Genomic DNA, 27,873 nt, shown 5'->3' with positions numbered 1-27,873 from the left:
TGCCTGCTTCCACACTGGCGGAACCACTCCCTGACTCAACGAAAGGTTGAGAAGAGGGTGCGCCAGTGGATTGACCACCTCCGCCAATTTACCCAAGAGCTTAGCTGGGCAGGGGTCAAGCGGAGACCCGGATTTTAAATTGCCCATAAGCGCTAAAGAGGCGGAGGCTGGCAGAGATGGAAACTCGGCCAATATAGCGCCCTGCACGACAGGAGGAGACATACCAACCTCGGATATCGGCGGCCTGACAGGTACTCCAGATGGAAAAGAGTCCTGGATGAGTTTAATCTTGCTTGTAAAGAAGCAAGCAAGATCCGCCGCCCAGGATTCTGAGGGCACCTCTTCCGATGCGATAGTCCGAGGGGAAATGAATTCTCGAACAATGGTAAAAATCTCCTTACTGGAGTTCGAGGCCGCTTCAATTCTCCCCGCAAGATAGGCTTTCTTTTCGAGGCGGATGTCCCGGTGGTAGGCCTTAACCACAGCCTTGTAGGCAGCCCTGTCCATGCTGTCATAGTGTGCCCGCCAGGCCCTTTCGGCTACCTTGCACTGCTGCCGCGTAGCCCACAGTGCAGTCGTAAACCAAGGGGCCGAAACCCGCTTTGATGTCAGGCGGGGGGGCAACATTGGAGCCAGGTCATTAAGCCTCTCCGTAAGCCATTCTTGCAGGGCCTCCAAATCCCTCTCCAGCTCACCTGAAAGAGGACAGGGGTGAATCGAAGCAGCCTGAGCCAGCATCTCAGGGGTCACTCTGCTAAATGCTCTAAAGGCTCGTCCCCGTTGCTGTGGGACAGGGACAGACGACCTGACGATGCCAATGATTACAAATTTGGCAAGCCAGTGATCCGACCACAAGACCGGGAGAATCTCTTTCACCACCAAAGGGGAGGTAGAAAAGACCTGGTCAAGAGTATGCCCCTTAGCATGAGTCGGCCCCTGCAAATGAGGGGTAAGACCCAGCGGAGTCATGGCCTCCGAAAGCTTTATAGCAGCGGGGTCAGACGGATCATCCATCCGGATGTTAAAATCCCCCGCCACTATGCAAGAAGCATAAGGCCTCCCCAACAGATCCTGTATTTATAAAGGGCCAGTTGCCATAAGATTCACTGGTAGTGTCTAATGCTCGTAAGTGGGCTGATTCCCAAACATCAGGGGACGCTCCTCACCAGAGTCTAAGTTAATAGACGCTTCTCTAAGCGCATAGCTGCTCAAGCCGCCAATCACAGGTGCATCACAAACACCCAGGTCCTTTTTGCCAGGTATGACCGGGCACCGTGGGATGAAATGGAGCAATTGCTTCCATATCTCCCAGATGAGAATAAAACAAGAGCACAAGATTTGGTAAATAACGGAAAGCTCATTTCCAATTCTTCCATGAGGTGTTCTCTAGATGCTGCTGATACTGCGGCTAGAGAGGTCAACACTGGCATTTTGCTTAGTTGACACGCTTGGTTAAGGATCTCCGGGTTTAAGCCCAAGGTCTAACAATTCATTCTAAACACACCATTTGAAAAGAAACATCTTTTTGGCCATGAGGTCGATCGGGTGTTAGAAAAAATGAAAAATGAAAAAGGACACTGAAGTGGCCAAATCCATGGGAGCGTTCCATCTCCCCTTAAACAGAGACTCCTTTTGTCGTTCCTTTTACCGAGCGGGTCCAAAACCACACCCTCAGACCAAAATGCCTCTGCCTTCAAGGGTAATAACCAGTCCTCTCCCTCAAGAGGCTTTTCTCGAGAAGGTTATAGAGGAAGCAACTCTAAAGGTAGGGGTAAGGGCAAAACACCTGTAACTCCCCTTCCCCTAATAAGCAGTGACTTAGCCACGCTTCCTCCCGACCATACCACACCTAAAAGAAAACCTGGACATCTCTATACTACTCTTACTTACGCCATTCTCACCCTCTTGTGAGAAACCAATGTAACAATGGAGTCGATGCCCATGTGCACTATCACCGAAAGGAGGAGTCACCTTACCTCGTGACTAGGAAAGACTTTGTCGAAGAAAAACAACTTGCAAACATCTGGACCCAACACTTCAAGGCAAGAGCATGCAAAGCAGGTGAATCTACAGCTCTACATGCCGAGAACAGATACTTACTTACGTAACATTATACTTCCTACAACCGGTTTTTCTTCTAGTCATTACATCTGTGAGATGTGTCAATGAGTTGGAAGTGCTGAGAGTTGTACCCCCCTTCACTTCCTTTCTCCCTGACAAGGTAGCTCTTGGATTCAGCTCTGCTATCCTGCCCCCAGTGGTCACGCCCTTCATATGGGGGAGTCTATCACCCTGCAAATAGAAGGAGATGATGGACGGAGCACTGAAACTTTTCAGACACCCACAGTCACAGATCTGGGTTGAATCCATCATCGTTCTTTTGCTCACTTTGCCACCTCAGTTCAGCTATATGCAAATCAGTCTGACCCTGTGCCTCATGGGAACAGTCCAGCCCGAACTGCCAAGCCATGCCTTCCCTGGACAGGAAACAAGCTTCCGAGGACCGGTTTCTGGCTAATCAGACGTCATCAGCCAGGCTAGCTTGACTCCAGTGGCAAAGTGAGCAAGGGACTCACGACCCTACCTGTTTTCTTTCCCACTCCTCATCATACTAAAACAAACAAGAGGCTTCCTAGACTATTGAAAAGTTTCCGGAGTCGGTCTGATGCCTGGGATATTAAAACGGTGAGGAATCTGCAGGTAGAGATTCCATCGGAAAGAGCTTCACCGGAGATAAGTAACTCTTGCTTTACTACAAGGCTGCCTATAATTACAAATATGTAAAAGAAATAAAGGAGCCTACAAGGCGTCAAAAAATATAGGCACAGTGATCAAAAAAGCAGGTGTTGGAGAGTAGGTGACCCTCAAGAGAGCAAAAAGAATGATAGTCTGCGAAAGAGAGCAGAAACAAGATCTTAACAACGAAGATTGAGGGACCTACCAGCTCGAGTTGGGAAAGGAATATTATTGTACAGCTCTGAAAGATCAAAATAAAGAGGACGCCGGCCTGCAGATGCACTTACAAACCAAGCTTAGACCAGCGAACCATTTAAGAATCCTGACATGGCAAGCAGTGGAGGTGCGGAGGTGCGGGCAGTGCCTTGAGCTTCGAAGGCGGATTCAAGCAGAGAGAAGGACACAGAAGAGAATAAAAGCGAGGCAGGGAGTCGAAGGAGGAAGGAGAGTGGAGGTTCATCCTAGAAGAGCCAGAGCGACCAGGAGTTTTTAAAATTGGGTTCCTAATAGTGTTAAGAATAATATAAAATGTTGCAGTGAGAGGTCTCATTTTATTATAGCACTGTGTATGTTGTTCAGTTAGGAGAATGTGTTAAAATATATTTTGTAAAGAGTGTCTTTGCCTGAGCGTGTGGATTCACATGCTAGTGCTCCATCTCACGCACTGAATGCAGCTTTTGGTTGATTTCAGAACAAAGAGGACCAGTCGAAGGTGGTCTCCAACCTGAAAAGCATCTCCATGTCATCCAGCAAGCTGCTCCTCGCGGCCAAGTCCTTGTCTGCCGACCCCTCTGCTCCCAACCTGAAGAACGCCCTTGCAGCTGCTGCACGGTATGAGATTGGCACAGGCCAAGCAGATCTAGGGGGCGTAAACCTGCCTGAATATTGGTATTGTGGTGGGGGTGAGGAGTCTGGGCACATCAGAAGGGGGGTGCGGTACCACCAACACTTGCCACTTAGGGTGATGGCGATACACAGCTGTGAGTATGATACAGGGGCGCCCACAATGTTAGGGCGGTTGCAGCACCATTATGATCTCTTTAACGCCTCCTGATATAGGGTAGATGGGGTAGAAGCTGCAGAGGGGCCAGACTGGTCTAGAGAAGCTCTAATTCCATCTTGTGGTTAATGGGCTTAAGGCAGTGAACAACAAACACCGTGGGAGCATGGAGTTGTGAAGTAAAAAGGTGAAGCTGCAATACCTCTGAGAATAAATCCCTTGTCAGACGTCTGCTGCCGCGGCCTCCATGGTCTTTACAGTGAGGCGTCTCTGTTTGGAAATAGAGCACATGTGCCACCTCAGCGCCCACTCAAATACAGCAGAAAGCAACCGAAAGGAGACCAGGCAACCTTTGAGAGGGCTTTCCCCGGTGCAGCAGCATGGCACTACGTTCTTAGTAACTTTTGATCTCTTTGAGCTAGAAACATTTTCCTGTGAAATCTACAGATTGTGCAGCAGATGCTGGAACTGCGGCAAATCCATAAATATGCAGAACACAGCACAGCCGCAGTATTGCATCATTCCAGTAGATCTGCACAGGATATAACGTTGTTTGTTCCATATAGGCACATTTCAAGTCTGATAGTCATGGTTTTACTTATTGTCAAAAGATGCAGATTCCGAACCAGCCACAAATGCATAAAGTTTAGGATCATGTGAATATCAAGTGAAAGAAAAGTCCACAATTGAGTAGCTGCAAACCCTGTGTCGCTAAAGCAAACACCTGCTAAGTGAACTCTCCCACTCCCTGCCTCTTAGGAGTTCAGTGGGAGTTTAAACTCAACACCAGTTAACAGGTGAACCCCGAGGGAGGGCCCTTCATGGGCTCTAAGGCCTAAAGTGCAGGGCAACTAGCACACAAAGAGTGCTGGGGTAAAATGCTGAAATGAAAGGAGGCAGTGCTCAAAATAACCACCCCCCACACATGAGAGAAGGTCTTGGTTTTAGATCAGAGGGAACTAAGATGTTTGCATTTGAGATCTTACAAAAGTGTCGACTAAAAGACAGTTCAGGATTAAGAGTAAACCCTCAATCTGGTTGTAACAAGAGGTCATGAATCCGCCTTTGGCCAGTGGTTGTGAGCGATGGAGCTGGCTCCAGCCCTCACCTGCATCAGGACAGCCCTGCAGGCCATGCAGGTTCTCCAAAGTTGACCCACTGAGGTGGAGGGGTCTCGTAGGCATGAGGGTTCATAAAGATGCCAAAGTGAAAGAAATGTAGCCAGTGAGGTGACTCTGGATCTGAAGTACAGCCCTCCTGTGATGTGTCTTTGGGTTTAGGGGTCGTCGGGGAGGGTTCTATAGGGCAGGATCCTCTTTCCGCTACTGTTGCCCATTATTGCTTCTTCCAATTGAAGAACAAGTTACTCAGTCTGAGCATGTTAGTCTCTTGGGGCCAAACTTACTGTAAGAAGGAGTAGGGGTTGCAAATTCAGATACAACGTGACAAAGTAAATAACACCCTTCACAGAGGCAGACACAATCTTCCCACCTTGTAGTAAAGAGTGAGGCCTGAGTTTTGGAAGTTGTACAGCACTAACACTTCCTAGAGGACGCTTTACGTTCTGGTACTGCAGTCTCTTCTGTGATGCATAGTCCTATACCTTTATCTACACTGTGTCCCTCACGCCAAGGCTTGTACTACAGAGTCTGTTAGTTCTTCTACAGTAAGAGGGTTTGTCCGTTTTGGGGATCACAATACATCATGTGGCATTAATGTCTAGTAAAACATAGAGTACAAAAGTAGCATCCATTCCTGTGCCGTCACATGTCAAGCAGACTGAAGAGCCAGTGGTCCTTGCCGCAGCCATGCGCAAATGATTCCTGCTGCCTCCTCCATACGACATGACTTGCGTCCCTGTGGTGGTCTTGCTCTGTTCTCGGTCAGGCTCTTGAATGCATGCTCTTGTGCCTCTGGCTCTGCCGCGGTCTCCATGTGCAGGGCAGTGGAGTCTGTCCAATCGGGCTATGCATTGAAAGGGACATTGACCTGGTTTCTGTTTTTTTGCAGGGCTGTGACAGACAGCATTAACCAGCTCATCACCATGTGCACACAGCAGGCTCCAGGACAGAAGGAGTGCGACAATGCACTTCGGGAACTAGAGGTAAGGATGACTCGCATTGTGGGAGAGCAGGGGGGCAGAACGCAAGTCTCAGCCATGTAGGCGGAAAGGAAAGGAGAAGCTCCTGGTGACCCAAGCTGAGACTCATGGAAGTGGAGAGTTGGTTTGACACAAGCCAGAGGGACATGCGGATGCCAGCCATGAAGGGAATGTAGCGGTGTTACACGTTGGCGCAGCAGCGTCTAGCGTAGGTCCTGGAGGGCCAGATCCAGGTCTGATAATCAGGATAGACGCAGGTCTGTTAAGACTCGAGGGCGATCAGAAGGTCTCTGTAGAGTGATCATGAGTATCGAGCTTCAAGATGAGAGGAATAAGAACCCCCTGCATGTGACTCTGGAACAGCGGCATCAATAGAGTTACTGGAGCTTCATAATCTTTGGAGAGGAGGGGGCTGCGTCCTCTGGGCCAGGAATGATGCAAGCGTGCCATGAGGGGGCGCCTTGAAGTGTAGGAGGGGGCTGCGTCCTCTGGGCCAGGAATGATGCAAGCGTGCCATGAGGGGGCGCCTTGAAGTGTAGGAGGGCAGAAGCTGGCAGCCAAGGACAAAGGGTGGGAGTTCAGCCACATGGATGATGTGGACAATGGTACACTAGCAATAGAGTGGGAATGGTCTGACCCCATCTCCAGATACTGTGGTTATTGGGGGGCCACCATGGACAGCGACTAGGCGGGAACTCCACTTGTTGGAGGCACGATGGAGGCCAGCAGTGGTGAGTATAGATCCTCATCTGGAGCGTGAATGAGCTAGCTTTGAGGCTGATGGATGGTGATAGTTATATTGTAAATCAAGGAGGCTAGCCAAGGGTTCGATGGGCAGAGGGACTCTCTTCCATAGGGAGCTTGAGCTGGAGAACATTGGAGGAAAGGGGGTGGAAAACATTCAAATGATGTCCCTGTTGAAGGTGACTGGATGTTAGTCCTGGCCCATTCGCTTGCGATGGCAAATGGTGTGAATTAGATGCACATGTACAACCGACTCCGATTGAGAAATCTCGCTGGGAAGCGGTCTGGCATTTGATTTTCCTCGCTTCATTGAGCGTAGTTTTTCAGAACTCCGCGAGCGCCGCGAAGCGTGCAAAACTCTGCAAGCGGAGCGGAGTTTACCGCCCAAGCCTAATTGTGAGTCTCTTAAGTGGACTGTTTCTGTTTCAATGTTCCTTTCTTGCAGACTGTACGCGAGATGCTAGAAAACCCCACCGAGGCCGTCAGTGACCTTTCCTACTTTGACTGCCTGGACAGTGTGATGGAGAACTCCAAGGTGAGCGGGGAATCTTCATTTCAGTGCCACGGATCATTTCTTATGGCTGCCTGCAGCTTGCGGCGGACAACTGTCATCCTGGTTTGCTTGTGGTTTATCTGACAGTTTACCTTCTCTGCTGTCCTTTCCTTCATTGGTATTTTCTTTATAAATACTCCTTTTGTTTTGTGGTTTATTTCCTGGCTCTAGCCTTGTTTTTACACTGTGTTCATAGCATTTTATACACCCTCTTCTCTGTCTTGTTTGTGTAGATTTTCTTAAACTCTGAGAAATCAAAATGGAGAGAGATATCTTTGTATTGTTTTATTGATCTTTAGTTTCTCTTACAGGTGTAGATATTTATTGTTTGTGTTTTTGTGCATAGATCTACAATTTATAATTATTTTGAATATATATGCAATTCATTTTATGGTGGCCTGTAACATCTTCCTCTTGCAGGTTCTGGGAGAGTCCATGGCAGGCATTTCTCAGAACGCCAAGAACAGTAACTTGCCCGAGTTTGGGGACTCGGTCGGCACTGCATCGAAGGCTCTGTGTGGCCTCACAGAAGCTGCTGCGCAGGTAACGCCTCGCACAAGCCTGTAGGGTGAAGGGGTAAAATCCAAAGCTTTGCTGTACTGCCGTACAAAGGTAGATGTCTAATGGAAGCCTAATATTTACTGACTCAGTGACTATCATCCAATAATCCATCTTCAATTTTAGCCCAGTTACAAATGGCTTTGCGGGTGGCACCCATCTTATAATTTTCCAAATTAAAGACGGTTGACTCGTATTCAGGCAGACCTTGTTTGTGCATGTGAGGATGGGTGTTTTTCAAAAGCTGAGCGTGTTGTATATTTCCTGTATAGAATTTCTTCTGGAGTGTTGAGTTTTCAGATAGCAGTGAGCCCAGCTAAGGTTGTTTTTCTCATCTTTATGAGGTGTGAAGTCGAAAGATCTCTTGACGTGTGAGGCTATGGCTTGTTTCAGTAATCAGTGTCCCGAATCACACTTCTAGTTTGAGAGGTTGTATCTAGATGAGTGCTTCTATAATAACATCCCAGGTACACATTTTTCCACAGGTCCCAGCTGTCCTATCTAGCAGATTGTCTGCAGTTGCAGTTCTCCAAAGCACAATGTCTGTGGCAGCATTTCACTACATCACAGCTGCCTACAGTTGCTCTTCCGCTCTGTAGCAGTGTGTTGATGTCCACCTTCTTTGCTACACTATGTCTGGGGCGAGCCTCTCCTGCATAGCAGTGTCCCTGGGTTGACACTTCTCTTTGAAACATTGGATAGATTGTTGAGTGCTATTGTCGAGCAAAGCCACGGTCACTCTTCCTGTGAGGGTCACTCTTCTGTACCATGATCACTCCTCCGTAGCGCAGTGTGCGAGATCACGCATCTCTTTTATAGTGCAGTGTCTGGGCTTGAGATTTTTATGGGAATCATTGAATAGTCGGAGTCCATCTCGGGTGCTTCATGTGGATGGCTGGCTGTGGATGTGTCGGCTTCTAAAGAGCAGTATCAACAATTGTTTCTTCTCTGTAGTTTTGTGTTCAGGGTCACTCAACTTGTATGGAGTGGTGGGGATGCAGGCGACTGCTTACATACTGCAGTGTCCTGCTTCACGTTTCTCCACTAATGTGCAATATCCTTGGCATCCAAGTGTGGGCTTCTGTAGACTTGTGTCCCTTTAAGAGAATGGTGTCAAAGTCAGGGTCTCTTGAGGCCGCTGTCCCGTGTATCTCTTTTCCTTTGGAGGTGTTGGTGTCCAGACGAAGGCTTCTGTAGAGCAGTGCCGGTCTCATGATGCTGTTTCAGATGAGTTGTTGGGCAGGTGATGACTTGCAGTCAGCCTTCTCTGCTGGGGTTTGAGTCTGGGTTGATTGCAGTCACTGTAAATACTTCTGAGTGAGAATTACAAGCAATTTGTCAAGATCCACAAAATCCAAAAAGTATTGAGCAAGGAGTCTTGAAATTATTGCCTTCATATCCAGTCTGCCGTGTTCTAAGTTCGAATTCAAATGCTGTCCGTCTATCCGTCGCCCGGACGGATAGACAGACGGATAGACAGACGGCATTTGAACTGGATATGAAGGCAATAATGCTTTAAACTTTGATTATCCAGGCGCTGCGGGGAATCCCAGCATACGTTTACAATGAAATATATAAGAAGATCGCTTCAGCTATCTTTGAAAGATATACCCAACCCTGAGGAAGTCCATGTTGGACAAAACGCGTTGGCTGGGCTGGTGTGTGCCTATCGCATACGACTTCAAATAAAGAATAATTGGAAAAAGAAACTTCAAGACTCCTTGCTCAATACCATTTGGATTTTGTGGATCTTGATAAATTATTTCTAATTCTCAAAGGAATTGTGTCTAATTGTTCGCTCTTTGTCATTGCCTGACTATTTGGAGAGAAATTCTTTCTCTTTTATTTGTGACTTCTAAGCTGTGGGGTCACAAAGTTGAGCATTACAAAGCAATAAACATATTGAGAATCATTATACTTGTGCAGCCTGCATTTGGCTGCACTGCTGTCCACACAACTCTAATACTTCTGAGTGAGACTCGAGACCTTCTTAAGAGGTCAAAGCTTTCACGTTTCAGTCCTGAGGATGGCTTGCAGTCAGAGAGCTTGCTGCGATATGAGTTTAAATCTGTTTTCAATGCGGGCTCAGATCGATTTTTAAAATAATTATTTTCTTGCCCTGTTACCACCTTTGAGAGTTTCTACACTCAAGATGTGTTAAAGAATGAGTCTGCTAGGTGGACAAGGGAACTTTGGCCACATGCTTTTATGCTAGGAATATGGACCAGAACATTTCATGCTGCCCGGATGTGCTGCTCTAATGGTCCAACCTATTTGAATAGTCTTTGAGCGTGGATGACTTTGCCCCATTTTAATATTTTGAAAATTAAACTTGTTCTAATGAGCATGCTAACCTCAAATACCTTTTCATTTCTCTCCTCAATTGTAGGCTGCATATCTTGTCGGAGTATCCGACCCCAACAGTCACGCTGGGCAGAAAGGACTGGTGGACCCCACTCAGTTTGCAAGAGCGAACCAGGCGATCCAAATGGCTTGCCAGAACCTCATAGATCCAGCCTGCACTCAGTCACAGGTGAGATGTGATACCTTGTGCAATATCCCGTAGACTTGTAAGCAGCATCCATTCGTAGACGAGGCAGTGGTACATGTGTGAATGCACATCAGAATCTGGGGATGTGTGTGTGTGTGTGTGGTAAGGGTTGGTTTTACACACTGAAACCTCATAGATACAATCTGCATCTGTGAGAAAGTGCCCCCTTTCTGCATGATTGCCACCACTTTTTGCTGAATTGCTGATGTGCTGTGACTGATTGTGCCCTGGGCTTCTGCTAACCTGGTACCCAGGGCCTATGATCTTTCACTAAAACTGCATTGAAAACAAAACCCAATTGGCATCTCTGGCCCCAGGTAGCCCCTGGTAAATGGTACCACATGTACCCAGGGCACTGTGACCAGGGAAGACCTCTAACGGCTGCAGCACTTATTGTGCCACCCTTAGAGGCCGTGTACCCTGACGCACACACATAAGGCCTTTGCAGGCTGCTTGTCTTGGTGCCGAACAAAGTGAAGTCAGCATGGCAGACATCCCTGTGTGCCATGCCTACAGCCCACTGCCCTGGCCTAGATCAGTCACCCCTCGAGCAGGGTGCCCCATAACAGTGGTGAGGGTATAGGTGCATGAGCCCTGTACCCCTACAGTGTCTAAGTCCATTCTTAGACATTGTAAGTGCAGGCTGCCATTAAGAGTATATGGTGCTGGGAGTTTGTCATTACAAACTCCACAGCACCATAATGGCGACACTGAAAACTGAGAAGTTTGGTATCCAACTTCTCAGCACATTAAACTCACACTGATGCCAGTGTGGGATTTAATAAAAAAAATGCACATGGAAGGCATCTCAGCTGCCACCACCAGACATGTTTCTGGAGCCCTAAACCTTGCTTCCTCAAATAAGATTCTGCAACAAGAAAAGGACCGAACCGCCGTGCCGAACCTACTGACTTGGCCCCAACCCTACCGGCCTATCCCCACATCGAACCTGCTCCTACGAAATGTGTCCTGCAGCCAGCGACCTCCAAACCCCGGAGTACCTGCCTGCCTTCAACCACAAAGACGGTGTCTCCAGTGAACACTGGATTTGTTCAACTACACCCTTGAGCCCTGGCTGGAAAACCGCAAATCCGTACCTACCGTCCACGGCTTGAGTGGGCAAATACCACGAGGAGGTCTCACCAGCGATCACTGACCTGCCTCCAGCCAACGCCTGTAGCCTCAAACCAGAAGATCTCCTCAACCGCGACCAGGAGCTGGTAAGAAGATCCTACCCTAAAAGGCACCCCTGCACCCAAAGCCCCGCGGCCTTGGGTGGCCCAACCAACCCCCAGCATCCCAACTTACCTCGAAATGTTGGTCACACCCACAAGGGCTTCGTCCCCAAGCCTGTACTACCTTTGCAAACCCGAGGTTCCCCATTGCAAACAGAGCACTCCACGTCGAAAGAGCACCCTGCACCCGGCCGCCCTCGTGCTGCTGAGGGTGCACCTTTGGTGTTACTTTTTTCCCCATTGGCCCTGAGCTAAAGTCCAGGAGCTTTGCTCCCACAGCTGAGTGGCCTGCTCGTCAGCAGCCACCAACCGGAGGCCCCTTATCCCCATTGGATAACATTGGGCCTCAGCACTCTGCACCCGGCCGCCCTAGTGCCGCTTAGGGTGTAACAAGAGTGCATCCTTGACCCTGGGGGACCCCTGAGTCTACCCCTAGAATCTCAACTGCCACTACCAAATACTTACCTAAAAAACGATATGTAGGAAGGTGGCTACCTGACTATGGTTACCCCAGATTTTTTGCCTGTGTTTAGCTGGTTTTTTGACTTAGTTGACCTGGTTCCCTGCTAATCAGGGCCCCAGGCCATCTGCTCTCTCTGTAAAATGGATTCCATGTACCCTAGGTACATACCACAATTGGAAATGGACTCCTTGTCAGCCCCTGTATAATGCACTATAGGTGCCCAGGGCATAGGGGCCACCAAGGCCTACCAGGGGCTGCAGCATATCTTTTGCCACCCCTGGCTGGTTCTTAAATTGACACAACTGGCTGATCACTCAGCTGGGGTAAGGTGGTGTAATCACCCCTTGCTTAGATATGGTATACCTATATCTAAACCTATATCTGGACACACATTAACCTGTGAGCGACTCCTATGGAAGGCCTCATCAATCCTGGAGGCAGAGTGCGTGGTTTCATGTGAGATGGAGCTCTAGCATGAGCTGAGCCTGTCTGCAGCTGTCGGGAACAACTCCCTAAGCTGTTTCAGGATAATGCCATACCATATACTCTTAAGTGCCTTATAATCCTCGCGGTTATATAGCAACTTTGGTTTGGCTTTATCAAAACATGTCGTGTAAGGTGTCATACGATTTGGAATACCATCCCCTCGCCAGTTCTGGCGACGGGGATGGCATTCCACCCCTCTAGAGGGGTAAGACATGTTCCTTTACTAAATGCAGTTAATTTCTCCAAAGACCTTAAGATCCACAAAATGGATGCCTCTGCCACAGACAAATGTCTGGACCCCTGCAGTTGACCGAAACTCAGCAGATGGGGCCTGGACAAAGGGTTTCCTGTCACAGGAGGGTGTCACCACCCTCCAGACAGGAGATAGTGGATTGTAGCAGGGAGGTTTGAAAGAAACCAGACACTGCCTGGGGCGCACAAGGCTGCCCCTTGCATAATCCGGCCAAACCGGTTCTGGGGCACTCCAGCCCTCGTGCCAGGGCGGCCTGGATCAAAGGAAGGGGGTGTATCCACCCACTTCCTGGGTCCCACCCATAGGAGGGGACCTAGCAGGTAATCACGCCCCCCAGATTGGAATAAGAGTGGGAGCAGTGCCAATGCACATCAGATTTCCTGGAAGAAACATTAGAAACGAAACTCTGGACCCTTGGACCTCCATCTCAACGTGGAAGCCCGAAGAATCTCCCTTGTGGTCAAGGAGTGACCACCCTGCAGCAGCAGGCACCATCCAGCCCTCGACGTCTACTTAGTTGCAGTTCCCGCCGGAACTCGAGCGACTGAGATCGACGAGATCAAGCTTGCCTGCCTTCCAACAGCCCGATCCACAGTCCCTGCAGAGCTGAGACCCGTGGAGGCGACCGGAAGCGTGGGGCACGCCATCTTGAATTGACCACGAGACGCTGACCGTGCAGCCCACGAGTGACCCTCGAAGCTGTGCACCGGGGTTTGAGAAGCCCCCACCCTGAGCTGCTCCTGAGCCGAAGTTCAGCCCTCCACACTCGACGAGTGCTGCGTGGGGCCCTTTGGCTCTATTTGGCTCAACGCGTTGGCCCGGTCACTTGCCAGCTGGCTAGTGGTCCCTGTGCCGACGAACTACCTAAGAAGACTCGTGAATCTGGTTGCTCCAGATCCACACCAGCTCCCCTGAAAAGGAGCCCCGACTCTGACCTTCCTGGTCCGAGTGAGAAGCAATCTTCCGATCCCGCGTGGATTGCTCTTGCCAAGGCTTGTTTGCTCCAAAACTTGAAGCCGACTGCACCGACGGTGAGAGCCTGCGTGGGACAGATCGTGACCTGCTCCTGGACGTTGCAGATGCCCCAGAGCCCACGTGACAGCGGAGAGAAGCTCCTCGACGACCACCTGATTGCGCCCGACATTGCCTGGTTCCGTCCTGGTTCCACCCTGGTCACTGCTGAGTGACCCAGACTCTGTCCCCTCTGCTTTCAGGTACTCTACAACTTGAGTCCACCCTTGGACTCCACCGGACACTTCATCTTTAACCCGCCTGCAGCCCTTTCAGCTTCAAGCACCAAGAGCCTGCGTGTCAAAACCCGACGCCACTTCGACCCTGTGCACCCACTTCCTGTGGGTGAGGTAACTTTGCTCCGCCGGTGTTCCCACACTGGTGCACACCTCTAGGGTCTGTGTGTTAAGTTTTGTTCCTCTAGGTTCAGCGGAAGTGCCCTTAAACTTTAACTCTATGACTTTTACGCACCATTGGTTAACATTGGTGCATGCGTGCGCTTTCCGCACATCTCCCGAATCCCGAGGGCCATTCCCGACTTCAGCATTGCTTGTCCTGACTGCTCCCAGCGATTCCCTAGGCCCTAGGCCTAACCACTGTTCGAGTGGCCTCTCTTATACCACTTGTTTAGTATATGGTTTGAGTGGCCACCCGCCCTCATCCATAATTGTGCAACTTGTATGTTTAAACAGTGCTTTTGATTTAACGCTTGTGCCCCTTTATTCATAAAGAATACTGGGGATTGTTTTTAGTAATAAACACATATATTTTTATAATATATACTTGTGTGGTGTCCTTTCATTTGGTATTACAGGATTGTATGTGGTAAAACAGCTCGCTTAACACGACCTCTTAAGTTAAGCCTTTAGGCTGCTTAGTCCATGCTACCCCTAGGATAGCTTGTCTAATAAGGTTGACTTACAACCAGACACCATAAGGGATTGTTTGGTCAGGTAGTAGGTGGTTCCAGAATTGGAAACATCCCCTACCAGGCCAACTTCTCACACGATAACACTATTTTCTGCCATAGAATAACATTGACTGTTTTTCTTGGAAAAGTTTCAAAGTGTAGAGTTTGAAAACTTAAAGAAATTCTTTAAAATTGCACTAACAAAAACGATTTTACATACCTGTTTACAGGAAATGTCCCAGTGTAGTATGCCGGTACACTGCACTGTGTAAGAAAAGTATTCTCAAAAGTAACTTACCTGTAATTTTACCTAAAACCCTATACAAAGTACATGTACTGTATTCTGGAAAGCATTGCGTTATCAGTAGCCTTACTGTAATTAAACCAAAGTACATTTACAATTGCAATCCAAACTGTTTACAAACCGCATTACTACTGTAAAGTATGTATTGCTTACCTGTGCCAGGCTTGCTTGGTTCTAGAAAATAAAATAACTAAAGAATATTTTTATACAAAGCAAATTGGTCTGAGTTCAGTCTTCGAGTGTGTGAAATCCTTTGCTGACTGAGTGTGTACAACAAATGCTTTACACTGTCCTCTGGTACTGACTTACTGCTCGACCAAGCTACCACAAATAGAGAATGCGGTGCTATCTAACTTTACCTCTGCGTACCTTTGAGGTTCCACTGGACTCTGTGCACACTATAACTCACTTCGATACAGTATATACAGAGCCAGCTTCCTACACTGACCTGCTAAGCAGGACACATCAACAAGACCGGGAACTGAATCAAAACATCTTCTGCAGCTACTTCCGACCGTGGGGCATTTCCCTGATCGACCTGTTTGCCATTTCTGAAATGTAAAATGCCAAAGCTTTGCCTCCAGTTCTTTACAGTCCATGTGCGATGCACTCTGGATGGACTGGTCTGGGATATTAGTGTACGGGTTTCCGCCTCACACACTCGTTCCATATATGGAGAAAATGAGGACGCATCTATGACCCTAATCCAAGCGATGCCAACCCGGGCCAGGCAACCATTGGAGGCATTGCTCCTGGAGACGTCCGTCAGACCTCATGGGAAGCTGCCGCTCAGGCTGAACCTTCTCACCGCATCAGGGCCACCTCCGGCACCTCAATGCCAGACCGCCCGCGCTAGCAATCTGGCACCTAAAAACCCTAGAATTCCGGTACCTCAAGCTCATGGATGAATGCAGGCTCATTTTCTGTTAAACGCACAGCATCACTACTCATGTCTGTCATGCACCAAGGTGGGAAAGGTTTGTCCACCACAGCATCAGCAAACACATTGAGCTTGTCAGGGACTCAGTTCAGCATTTCGAGTCCTACCAGATTCAGCCGGTCCTAGGATCAGTCCTCAAGGAGGAGACAGGCAAAGCATGCCCCAATCAACAGAGGGTGCTGGCAATCCAACAGCTGTGGCCTCCTTTTCGGACTTCGCTGTTTGCACTTGTAATGAAACTGTTGGGAATGATGCTGCCTTGCATAGCCGTTGTCCTGCACACCAGGTTCCATTATCACCCCTTATAAGACCGCCTCTCATGGCAGTGGGTGCAAGCAGGAGGGCGTTAGGAGATGTAGTGTTGGTTGTGACCAGGGCCCATCATTCTCTCCATCGGTGGAACAGCAACAGCCTGTTGCTCAGCAGGTCCTTTCTAGACCCCCCTTCTGCAGGTGAGCATCACTACAGATGAGTCTTTGGTGGTGTGAGGTATCCCCCGCCTTTACTGCATGACGAGGCAAGGCGCCACAGCACCAGGGTCGTTGCATCAATTACCTGGCAGTGCTCGCTATCTGGTTGGCTCTCAACACATTGCTCCTGCTTCTGCAAATCAGAGGATAATAGTACCGCGAAGACAAACATGACAGCCGTTGTTTACCCCCAGAAAGGGGGGGCCCACTCGCAGTAGCTTTCTCAGCTGGCCTAGAGAATTGAGCATCCGGCAACTTGTCAAAATATTCACCTGTTAGGTGAGCATCTGTCGGGTGGAGATGGATTTTGCAAACCTGCTCAGCAGGACACATTAACAAGTCCATGATCGGGACTCGATACACAAGACCTCCACAAGTGCTTCCATCGCTGGGGGACTCTCACAAAAGACCTGTTTGCCACTCCCGAAAACGCAAAATGCAAAAACCTGGCCACTAGGTACCTGCTCTCACAATGCATGAATTGGTCAGGGATATTTGCCTATGCTTTTCTACCTCTTCCCCTATGTTGTGATGAAGATGAGGCAGGTGTCCATGACTCTAATCCTCGCCGCACCAACCTGTGCCAGATGGCCATGGTAGTCGATGCTCCACGAGAGGTCCGTCTGTCCTCAGAGGAAGCTCCCAGTCTGGCCTGGCCTTCCCACTCAACAGGGCCAACTCAAACACACAGATACAAAAGAGTTCAAGCTTTCAATGTGGCACCTCAGTACCTAGAGGTTGGCTACCTTACAATCCCACAGGAATGCAAGGCTATTCTACAGCAGGCCAGGGAACCCACTGTGCGGCTAAGTGGAAACGGTTCATGCAGTACTGTTTCTCTAAACAGCTGGACCCATTTACAATCATTGTACGGAGGCTTTTTTCTGCCATCTGCATCTTTACAAGGCAGGTCTCAATTCCACTTCCATACCCCTACACCTCTCTGTAGTATCGGTATATCTCCGAAGCAGACGGCATTCTTCTATTTCCAGGGTGTCTTTCATGGAAGGTTTCAAAGGGTTGTTCCTCCAAAGACACCTCCCGCCCCTGAAGGGAACCTGAACATGCTACTGGCGCCATGCATGCTGCAAGAAGGTAGGACTCGCAGCTGGCCTCGCGACTCGAACGTCTCTGAAGGAAAACAAGTTGTATGTCCGGGCCCTACACCAGACAACAGAAGTCTTCAGAGCATGTGAATCTACAGCAATACACACGACCAGCACATGGTTACCGCGAGTGGGTGTTGATGCCTATCCCAGAACAATGGCAATAACTAGAGCCCGTGGGTCTGTTTCCATAAAACATCTTCAAGCAGAACAAGGGGAAAGGGAACAAGATACAAGGGGTTAAATTGGTGCAGTGAGTTGAAATGGCCTTGAAGACGTCTTGAAACTATTAGTTGTTTAGTGTGGGAAGTGGTTGTAATGTGAGGTATGTGAGGCTGTAAAGAGTGTTTCTCTAGTGCTAATTTTGCTCTGCTGAGATAATGAACTGGAATTTGACCTTTGCATTATGACAATAAAAGTATCCATGCTCATTTGATAATATAGCTGTTCTACATAATGTGTTATCGGGACACATGTATTTCTCACTGCCATGGCACGCTCGTTTACATATGTATGTATGTGTGTGTGTGTGTGTTTATTAAAGCTCTTGTTTGTAATGTTTTATTGGGATATATATAAACATGTTAATTATTGAATATAAGAGTTGTACAGATTAGTGATCTCATAGCTTGTGAAAATACATTATCAGAGAATATGGCTCAGTAGGTTGATGGCGATAACCCACGCAAACAGGAAGCCCGTGAGCCGAGACTGGCAATACATACCGCCAGTGGGATGCCAGACAGGCTACAGAAACCACAGGGCGAGGGGCCTGTAGGTCCTACAGTCAGTCACTAGAATGTGAGTGACACAAACTGACACCTCAAGTTAGTGAGTAATGACCACTCCAGATATAACAGGCCAGTGTAAGGGGAAGACGATTCATTCCGTGAGTTGCAGAGCTCTGAGCTGACGAGCAGCATGCCCACGCTGAGGGGTGAGGAAGCTGGGCACAACAGGCGGGGTACAGAGAGATGTCTGAGGATACTTTGTTTGGTGTCGTTCTGCAGGTTCTCTCCGCTGCCACCATTGTAGCGAAGCACACGTCTGCACTCTGCAACGCCTGCCGCCTGGCCTCCTCCAGGACATCCAACCCTGTGGCCAAGAGACAGTTCGTCCAGTCAGCAAAGGAGGTCGCCAACAGCACCGCCAACCTGGTCAAGACAATAAAGGTGAACGTTACTATCACAATGCAGATGGCCGACTGAGACAGAGTCCCGTTTCTAAGAGGTTGCTTCATTTTTAGTCTCCAGTAATAGTCACATTAACCCTAAAAGAAAGTCACTGAATGATTTCAACATGAAAATGGGTCACTTGTGCTATTGTCTGTCTGTGAGCGGGTGACATTTATTTACTTGTGAATGGCAGTGTGTTGGGTATAATCATGTTGAGAAATGTTAGATGTTCCTCAGCTGCTCCCCTCTTTAGTGCTGCATGCCAGTCAGAGCCTGTAGCAAAATCCTAGCTGCTAGTTGGAAGAACTGTAGCCTTTTCCGGGGTGTGAAAGCTGTAAGCCCGCCCCATACCGTTTAATCCTGCTCTGAATGAGAGGGCTTCCAGTTCAGAGCAAGAGCTCCTGTTACTCTGTAAACTAGTTGGAGGAGCCTTGAGGAAGTCTCCCCTGGAGTGATTTGCTGTGCTCTATAAATGTTTGATTCGCTGATTGATTGAAGTATGTTCTCTTTCCTCAGGCACTAGATGGGGCTTTCAACGAAGGCAACCGTGAAAAGTGCAGGGCAGCAACTGTTCCCCTCATTGAAGCTGTGGATAACCTGACAGCCTTTGCATCGAACCCAGAGTTTGCGAGTGTTCCTGCACAGATCAGCCCTGAGGTAAGGGCCGAGTAGGAAGATACTGAACCCTTCCCACAGATGTTACAGCGATCTGCCTCGGCACCTCAAATAAAGGAGGGTCCCGCTGACAGCTGTGTCCCCTCTGAGAGTCCCGTTTACAGATATGCACTTTGGGTAACAGGACTGCCTCCAAGGTGGAATTTTATGCTTGAAATGTGACTGTTGGACCTTCATGAAAGGATCTGTCGCTTTAGCAGTTGGAGTTTGTCAGTGTTTTTTTATCAGTTCTCGGTTTCTTCTGTCTTTGTGCTACGCAGCGCTATACTCAGGGTTTGTATCTCTCTGTATAGGGCCTTCAGGCAATGGAACCCATTGTCACCTCTGCCAAGACCATGCTGGAGAGCTCCGCTGGACTCATCCAGACCGCTCGTTCCCTGGCCGTCAATCCCAAGGACCCTCCCAAGTGGTCAGTCCTGGCCGGACACTCCAGGACCGTCTCTGACTCCATCAAGAAGCTCATTACCAATATGAGGTGAGTGGATGCCACGAAACCATAGAGAGACCCATTGTCCCCCCAGAGACGGGAGATTAAAGATGACATATGGTTATACATTCCTCCTTTGAGAATGCTGGTTCAGATCTAACTCTGCCCTCATGTGTCACCTGCAGAGATAAAGCCCCAGGACAGAGGGAGTGCGACGAGGCGATTGAACTGCTGAACAGGAGCATCCGAGATGTGGACCAGGCCTCCCTCGCAGCCATCAGCCAGCAGCTGGCCCCACGGGAGGGCATTTCCGAAGAGGTGAGTGGTACAGCTAGCCACTGTGCCTCCATGTATAATGTGCCTGTGTGGTTCAAGTTCTGAAGAAACAAGTGTTTCTGAATGTTTTTCATTTAAGTTGCATTTCTCATCACCTCATTGACGCACAGAAATGTAGGTGAGTGCGTCCACTCGCTTACGCATCAACAAAGAAATGTTATCCACCACTGTCTCCATCCTCACTCTCATCATTATTAGGCCCGTTCCAGTTTCAGATCCCTGGGGTCTCGACTTTGACAGGGGGGCTAAAATGCTGCCATCTTGGTATCCACATGCATGCCACTTTTGTATAAGTCCATTGTCCTAAGGGCCTTAAGACTTCGCCAGGACCCAGAGGCCATGCCATCAGCTTGGGTTTCACACACATACCTTCTTTATATCTCAAGCCTTTAAAGGGGAACAAAATATAGACTTTGGAAGCTTCCAGGAGTCCAAATGGTGTAGAACAGAAACGACTGAGACAGCAAACAGTGTAAAACGTGCTTTAAACTCTTGGATCCGGATCAAACTTGGAACGCTTCACATTTGTGACGGTGGCTCCTTTGATGAAGAATGTGATCATTGGAAGCAGCAGAGTTCAGAGCTCGTCACTCTATCTTCAAAGACGAACCTAAGCAAGGAGAAGGCTTAATTAGGGAAGATAAAAATATGATCATTGCAGCAGCAACATTGCAGAGCTCGTCACTCTATCTTCAAAGACGTACCAAAGCAAGAAGAAGCCTTAATTAGGGAAGGTAAGAATATGATCATTGCAAGCAGCAACATTGCAGAGCTCGTCACTCTATCTTCAAAGACGTACCAAAGCAAGGAGAAGCCTTAAGTTCGAGGCATGTGGGCTGCTGAATTCATATCTGTTGCATAGATTGCCGCCTAGTGTTGGGTCCGGATGATTGCACATTGTTGTCCTGGAAGAGTCTTCGAAGTATCACGAGATAGGTGGCTCCTCCCCTGGACTACAGTGCGCATGGGCATCGACTCCATCCCCAGATTGTTTTTTTCTGCCATTGGGTTCGGATGCTTATTTGATCACTCAAGTTCGGAATCAATAGAAACCTTTCTTTTTGGCCCAAAGGTCTTTACTATATCGTCGGTATTGTCTTGCGATCGGTGCCCAGTTTTGTTCCAGCTCAGTTCCTGAGTCGGACATCCAGAGGAGTCGCATGACTCTTCGGCACTGTAGGCCCGGTCGACGCCAGAGGCCTTATTCGACGAACCATCATGGAACGGAGCCCTTTCAAAAGGTGCCCCGTGTGCAACTCGAAGTATCCTCACATCGACGTCTGCCCGGTGTGCAACAAGTGCCTGTCGCCGGATCACGATGAAGGCAACTGTATGGCTTGTTCTCGTTTCCGCTCCAAGAAGACGATTCGACTTAGGCGCGCAGCGCGCCAGGAGGCCCAGCAGACGGCACCTGACCCGGTGAACATTTTTGATACCGAGGAGGAAGAGGCAGACGAGCAGGAAGATCAAGAGCCGATGTCCAATCCAGCAGCGGAGATCGACTCCAGCTACGACGCTGATGTTGAAAGGCTCGATACTGAAAAAGTCGTCGACGAGGTAGGAGACGACGATGAGGCCTATGGGGCCATGCAAGATAGCTCAAGAGAGGAGCTATGCCCAACCGCCGAAACCATGCATACGGCTCAGGTCGAGGGATCGCCACATGGCCTTACCCAAGATCTTACACTGGGTTCTACAGCCTCGCCTCCGGGCCTGGCTTTGGACACTTCTAACGAGCCACAAATGGTGAAATTGAAACCGAAAGAGAAAGCTTCGGGGTCTACACAACCGAAAGCACTAGAGGCGCCATTGAAACCGAAAGTGCGTGTTGCTTTGGTCAGCTTGAAGTCTTCTGAACTATCGGCCCCGACAAAGCTTAAAAAGGTTATCGACCCGGTGAGGTCGCTAAAGGGTGTCGAGCCAAAGACTGGGACACCGAAAACACTGGTCAAGGTCGTCGACCCGAAGAAATTGGCGCCAAAGGCCGTCGACACAGACAAAGGACCTCAAAACTTGTCGATCCTGCGCGTCGGCCGGACAAGGCCAAAAGCAATACAACCCTCGGGTCGAAGGAGCCAGTCGAGTCGACGCAGCCGTCTGCCTCCTTCTCGATGCAGGTGTCGGAATCGTTGAAACGCATTAAGGAGAAAGCTTCCGCTGTCGGTCAGAAGGATACTTCCATGCCGAAGCCTGCCACCAAACCTCAACAGTCGCCAGCGCCCATTCAGTTTACGCTGCCACCAAAAGTGGTGCCGAAGGCCTTCGCACCTAAGGCGGTCGTCGAGGCGTCCGTGAAGGTGTCCACGGGGCCGAAGCCTATACCCGCCGTTGTGGGCACAAAGCATCGACAACCCCTGCTTGAGGAGCAGTCAGAACAATTCGTTGACGCCGACACGGGTAAACTTTCTATTTACAAACGAAAAATCACCCCGGCACAGCCTATGGAGTCCTACACAATTCCATTAAAGGAGGATTCCACGGCTTCACCCGTTCTTGTCGAACTGATAGCTCCACAAGGACAGGACACTGCTCCTATCTCGCCCACTTACTCAGATGATAAGCAGCAACATTGCAGAGCTTGTCACTCTATCTTCAAAGACGAACCTAAGCAAGGAGAAGCCTTAATTAAGGAAGGCACGCAGCAGTGTTGCAAGCAGCAGCATTGCAGAGCTCGTCACTCTATCTACAAAGACGAACCTAAGCAAGGAGAAGCCTTAAATTAGGGAAGGTAAGAATATGATCATTGGAAGCTGCAGGGTAGGATCAGAGCGCGTTGCCACACCTCCCTGTTATCATAGCAACAAATGGCTCTGTCATATGCCCCCGTCAGGTCAGACCCACTTCTCTAGGGGTCTCAGAATACTGGGCAAAATTGGACCCGGTTTCCTTACTGCAAAGCTGGTTACTAACCAATCACACAAATCCGTCAAACCAGCATTGCAGTAGTGCTAGAGTACAATAATTAATTCCTTTAATACGGTTATGTTTGTATTATGTGGCTGATAAAATAATGCTTTGCATGCTCCTGACTTCTTGGACATAAACAGTTGTTCTTCATCTAAGAAGCTTGAATTCACAGGATATTGTGTTACTCCTCCCTTAGTTCGCAATGCGCATGGGCACCGACTTCAACTTTAGATCGTGTTTTACCGCGAACTGATTCCAACATGTTCAGTAATGTCTCCAAGATCGACTTGCTTCCTGTGCCTTTCTTGTGCCTCGCTGTTCGTTAACTTCAATACTGACGATCGGAGGACAATCATTGCAAATCTCAAATTGCCACAAGCGAATTAATCAAGGAGAAAGAAGGTCACGCTACAATCCAAAGACTTCATCAAGTCCTTTTCGATCTGCAGTAAAACAACATGGATATTACAGACTAATACAGGGTGAAGGAGCAAACAACCTTCCGTTTTTCCCCACAGTGCAGCTCCAATTACCCCTGGGCTGAGCACCATGGCATCTGCAACCTCTGTCTGATCCGCTAGAACAAGTCGGCTTTCTGCGAGTCCTGTATCACTGTTAGCTGCAAGAAGAAATTAGGGTACAGAAGGGAAAGATGCTGAGCTCATCTAAAGATGCAACAGCAGGCATCCAATAAGACACTGGAAATTATCGGCGAACAAGAGTTAGAGGAGGCTAGGCCCTCCAGCGTACTGGTGCAGCATCCAACGTGGAGACTCTTTAAGTGCCTCTGAGAGAGAAAAAACTTGAGGGAACACCTTCAGTCGTGGCGGCTGTGCGGCTGAAAACTGGGAAAATACTGAGGGCTGCTATGAGTACCACCCCAGTGCAAAGCACTACTCCAAAGCCCCACCCACCTAAGCGCCCTAGAGCTAAGGCTAAGCACCTCTCCTGATGCATACAGCCGTTCAGGCCAAGACTAAAAAAAGAAAACCTTAGCATCCGGTTCACTACTGCCTCTGGCCGACACCAACACAAGGCTTCTGAGTCAAGCAGACTTTAAAGGAAGGGGTTGAACACCACCACACCTAGACACCCTCACCTGTAAAGGCTCACAAGGCTCCTCATTCAGGGCCGAAGTTGAGGCCGAAGCAACACTCAAGGCTTAGTTTCAGAGCATTGTCGACGAGATTTGATTGATAGAGGCACCCATTCCTGAAGGGCTAGCAGAACCTTATGCTAGGCAAAAGATACTTCTTATCCACCCGACATTGGAAAGATTTCCGCAAAACCACCTCAGGAAAATGTTTCCAGTAATTTGCCTCCAATACCCAAGAAACAAAAACTCCTCTTTGAGAAAAAACTAGCCTTCAAGGAACCTCAGCACCTAGTGCATTACAGTCACAAGGACAATACCTCAAGCCCTTTTCCACTGCCTTGTTCACCTAGACACTCACCTCCAAATCCAACACCCCCACAGCCTCCGCACCTCCACTAGCCACCGCCTCCACCACAACCATATTCTCCAAGCGTACACCTCCACTGCAGTCTCTAGAGGGATTGGTCGACTCTTCCTCTGACATTGGGAGCCTTTATGTTCATGGAGACCCATATGATTAAACTTGGGGGAAGGAGCTGGGGATGACCTGTCAGGTGACTAAAACGTTGACCCAGAAGATGAGCCAGACCTTGAGCCTTACCCTGCCCAGCCATCTCCCCCAGGTTATAATACTGCTCATCATACCATTTATCTAGAGGGTCGCTCGGCATCATAAGGTGGAAATGCACTCCATTCAAGACAACTTTTTAGGAGAACCCTCTCAAAGACTGAACGCAGAGTTCAGGGTCTACCTATGCTCAACTGCATTGGTGGCGGCCTGACCTCAGCTGCTCCAGGGGCAGGCTCCTCTCCCTGCCTCACCCATAGCTGATGGTGGTCCTCTGGGAGTGGTGGAGATTTGAGGACCCTGGCCTTCGGTGGAAGCCCAGCTCCATATCGATCTGTTTGAGCGGCAGTTTCCTGCCCTCTATCAAGGCCAGGGTGGTTCAGGTACGCACGGACAGCACCACCGCCTTCGGGTGTCTAAGGTGAGGAATCTGCAGTTAAAGAATCACTAGAAAGAGCTTTATCAAAGGTAGGTAACTTACTCAAAGGGTAACTAACCTTTTTCTTACCCACAAGAAGAATTGCTACCAAAGGTATGTAACTTTTTAGTTTCTGTGCAAATGTTGACCATCCAGCCTTCACTCTGGTTGTAACGGAAACCTGTTAAATGCAAATACTTGCTCTCTGGCATTGATATGTAGCTATACTTCGATTTATATTCCAGTACTGCTTCTCCCCCTCCATGTCTTTAGTTGTGGTATCTTTTCCCCATCTTGCACACACTTTCTCTCTTTTTGTTTGTCACTGTGTATTCTTCCTCTCTCAGCAGCTTTCCTGATGTTTGTGTACTGAGCTGTAATGTTTCTCTCCATCCCAGGCCTTACATACGCAGATGATGGCTGCTGTTCAAGAGATCAGTCTCCTTATTGAGCCTGTGGCTGCTGCAGCCAGAGCGGACTCTTCTCAGCTTGGACACAAGGTAAGTGTTCTAGCAGTTAAGAGATTTGTATTCCGTTGAGAAACAGGTGCTCTGTGAGGAAGTTATCCAGCCTTCTCCCTGCTCTCGGGGTAGGGAATCATCCAACGATGTGACTGATCTGGGGGTAAGGTGTGACAGATCCTTAAATCCATATTGTAGGCAAGGGGGTTCTGGTGCAGTAAATGTTAGACCTGGCATCTTTTGGCCTGTTTTCCTGGTCTTTTTGCTTTCTGCCCTCCTGGTTTTGACTGTGTGTTTGCTGGTTTACTGTCTCTGCGCACTTTCTCACTGCTGATCAGTGTTAAAGTGCAAATGCTCCACTGTAAATGGTGTTATGGATTGGTGTTTCCATAGTTGGATTTTTTTTTTTTACCTTAACATCCCTAGTACAGTGCACGGTGTCCCCAGGGCCTGTAAATCAAATGCCACTAGTGAACCTGCAGCTTTGGTTGAGCCACCCACACAAGCAGCCCTTCAAAGGATTCTCAGACCTGCCACTGCAGCGTCTGCATGCACTTGATACTGCCATGGTGATCTGGCCAGTGCCCCCACTTGCCAGGCCCCAAACCTTTTCTTTTCTTACATGTAAGGCACCCCTCAGGTATGCTCAAGGTACCCCAATGGGTAGGGTGCAGTGTATGTGAAAGGTAGGACATGTACTGGTGTGTGTGACATGTCCGGAAAGTGAAATACAGCGTATTTTGTTTTTCACTATTGAAAGGCTATCTGTCCCATAGGATATAATGGGAGATACTTTGTAACATCTTACACGTATAACTTCCAATTGGGACAAGGTAGAGAAATGGAGTTTGGGCTACCTGAACTCAGAATTTAAGAACACATCTTATAGTAAAGGTGGTTTTTAAATGTGTTTGAAATTGCCACTTTTAGAAAGTGGCTTTTTTCTTGCTTAGTCATCCTGTGTGCCTCTGCAGGTCTGTAGATTGACTGTCAGGGTCTGAGGTTGTGTATTCTCTTCAGACAGCCACTGCAGGGGGTTGAGGTGTGTCCTGCCTTTCCTGGATGAGTCAGGGCTGGGCTGAATAGACCTGGTCTGCATTTAGAGTAGGGGGAGGAGATTTCCTTGCACCTGAATAGGCCTGGTCTTCCTTACACAATACTTCCTCCACCGCCTGCCAGAAAGCTGAGCCAGAGAGGACCGAACTTGTTTGGACTTAGCACAGAGACTCTCTGCCACAATATATAAATATCGGGGCCCAGAACTTTAGAACTCTTTTGGACTCAGAAACCTGCCAAGAAGAAGAGCTGGAGAAGGTGCGAGGAGGAACTTCCACTCTGATGTGTGCTTTTCTGTGTTGGCCTGCAGTGGCTGTGTCTGTCTTGGACAGAAAAATTACTGGACTGAACTTTCTGCAACTTCTTTGTTTGAGTTTCTCCAAGGGCTTGAGGTAGAGCTTGCCCCTGTTCAAGAAGTCTCAGGAACAGCAAAGACTTAAAGTTCATCTGCTACCAGCTCTGGTGTGAGAAAGTACCCTCTTTCGTGCATGGTATGCCCCCACTTATTGCTGAATTGCTGCTTTGACTGAGTGTGCCCTGGGCTCCTGCCAACCAGGTACCCAGGGCCTGTGTTCCTTCCCTAAACCTGCATTGAAGCCTAAACCCAATTGGCATCTCTGGCCACATGTCAGCCCCTGGTAAATGTTACCACAGGTCCCCAGGGCACTGTGACCAGAGAAGGCCCCTAACGGCTGCACCACTTATTGTGCCACCCTTAGAGGCCCTGTGACCTGACACACACACAGTGTCTTGGTGCAGAACAAAACAGAGTCCACATGGCACACATCCCTGTGTGCCATGCCCACAAAACACTGCCCTGGCATACATCAGTCACCCCTCTAGCTGGGTGCCCTATGCCAGTGGTGAGGGTACAGGTGCATGGGCCCTGTACCCCTACAGTACCCAGGGCCATTCCTGGGCACTGTAAGTGCAGTCCTGCCATTAAGAGTATATGGTGCTGGGAGGTTATCACTACGAACTCCACAGCACCATAATGGCTACACTGAAGACTGTGAAGTTTGCTATCAAACCTCTCAGCACTTTAAACCCACACTGATGCCAGTGTGGGATTTAATGGTAAATGCAGGACAGAGGGCATCTTAGAGATGCCCCCTGAAACTCGACCAACTCCCAGTGACCTGACTGAGTGGCTGCCTAGGCAGCCACCACCAGACACGTTTCTGGACCCCTGGGACGAGAGCCTGCTGCTCTCGGGGGCCTGAAACAATGCACTTCCTGGGACGAGGTGCCAAGCCTCCTCCCCCAGGATGGGAAGGGTTCATGAAGGAGAAGCTTCAAAGGCATGCCGCCTTTGTGAGCCTCTCCAGACCAC

The 27,873-nt window shown here is 48.9% G+C and overlaps 1 protein-coding gene across 3 annotated transcripts in view; it reads left to right on the top strand.

The window, feature by feature from the left end:
• Positions 1–27,873, top strand: part of TLN1 (talin 1) — a 750,278-nt gene that overhangs the window by 566,426 nt on the left and 155,979 nt on the right. For all 3 annotated transcript variants that reach the window (XM_078674421.1, XM_078674420.1, XM_078674419.1), the window contains 10 exons: positions 3,428–3,567; positions 5,747–5,840; positions 7,027–7,116; positions 7,555–7,677; positions 10,082–10,225; positions 18,432–18,593; positions 19,113–19,253; positions 19,565–19,746; positions 19,884–20,016; positions 25,422–25,523. In XM_078674421.1, coding sequence (XP_078530547.1) covers positions 3,428–3,567; positions 5,747–5,840; positions 7,027–7,116; positions 7,555–7,677; positions 10,082–10,225; positions 18,432–18,593; positions 19,113–19,253; positions 19,565–19,746; positions 19,884–20,016; positions 25,422–25,523 — 1,311 coding nt within the window. The remainder of the gene's footprint in view (positions 1–3,427; positions 3,568–5,746; positions 5,841–7,026; positions 7,117–7,554; positions 7,678–10,081; positions 10,226–18,431; positions 18,594–19,112; positions 19,254–19,564; positions 19,747–19,883; positions 20,017–25,421; positions 25,524–27,873) is intronic.

This window comes from Lissotriton helveticus, chromosome 2_1 (genome assembly GCF_964261635.1).
Source record: "Lissotriton helveticus chromosome 2_1, aLisHel1.1, whole genome shotgun sequence".
Classification (NCBI taxonomy): domain Eukaryota; kingdom Metazoa; phylum Chordata; class Amphibia; order Caudata; family Salamandridae; genus Lissotriton; species Lissotriton helveticus.
Note: the sequence above shows the minus strand (reverse complement) of the source record. Positions and strands in the feature narration are given on the sequence as shown.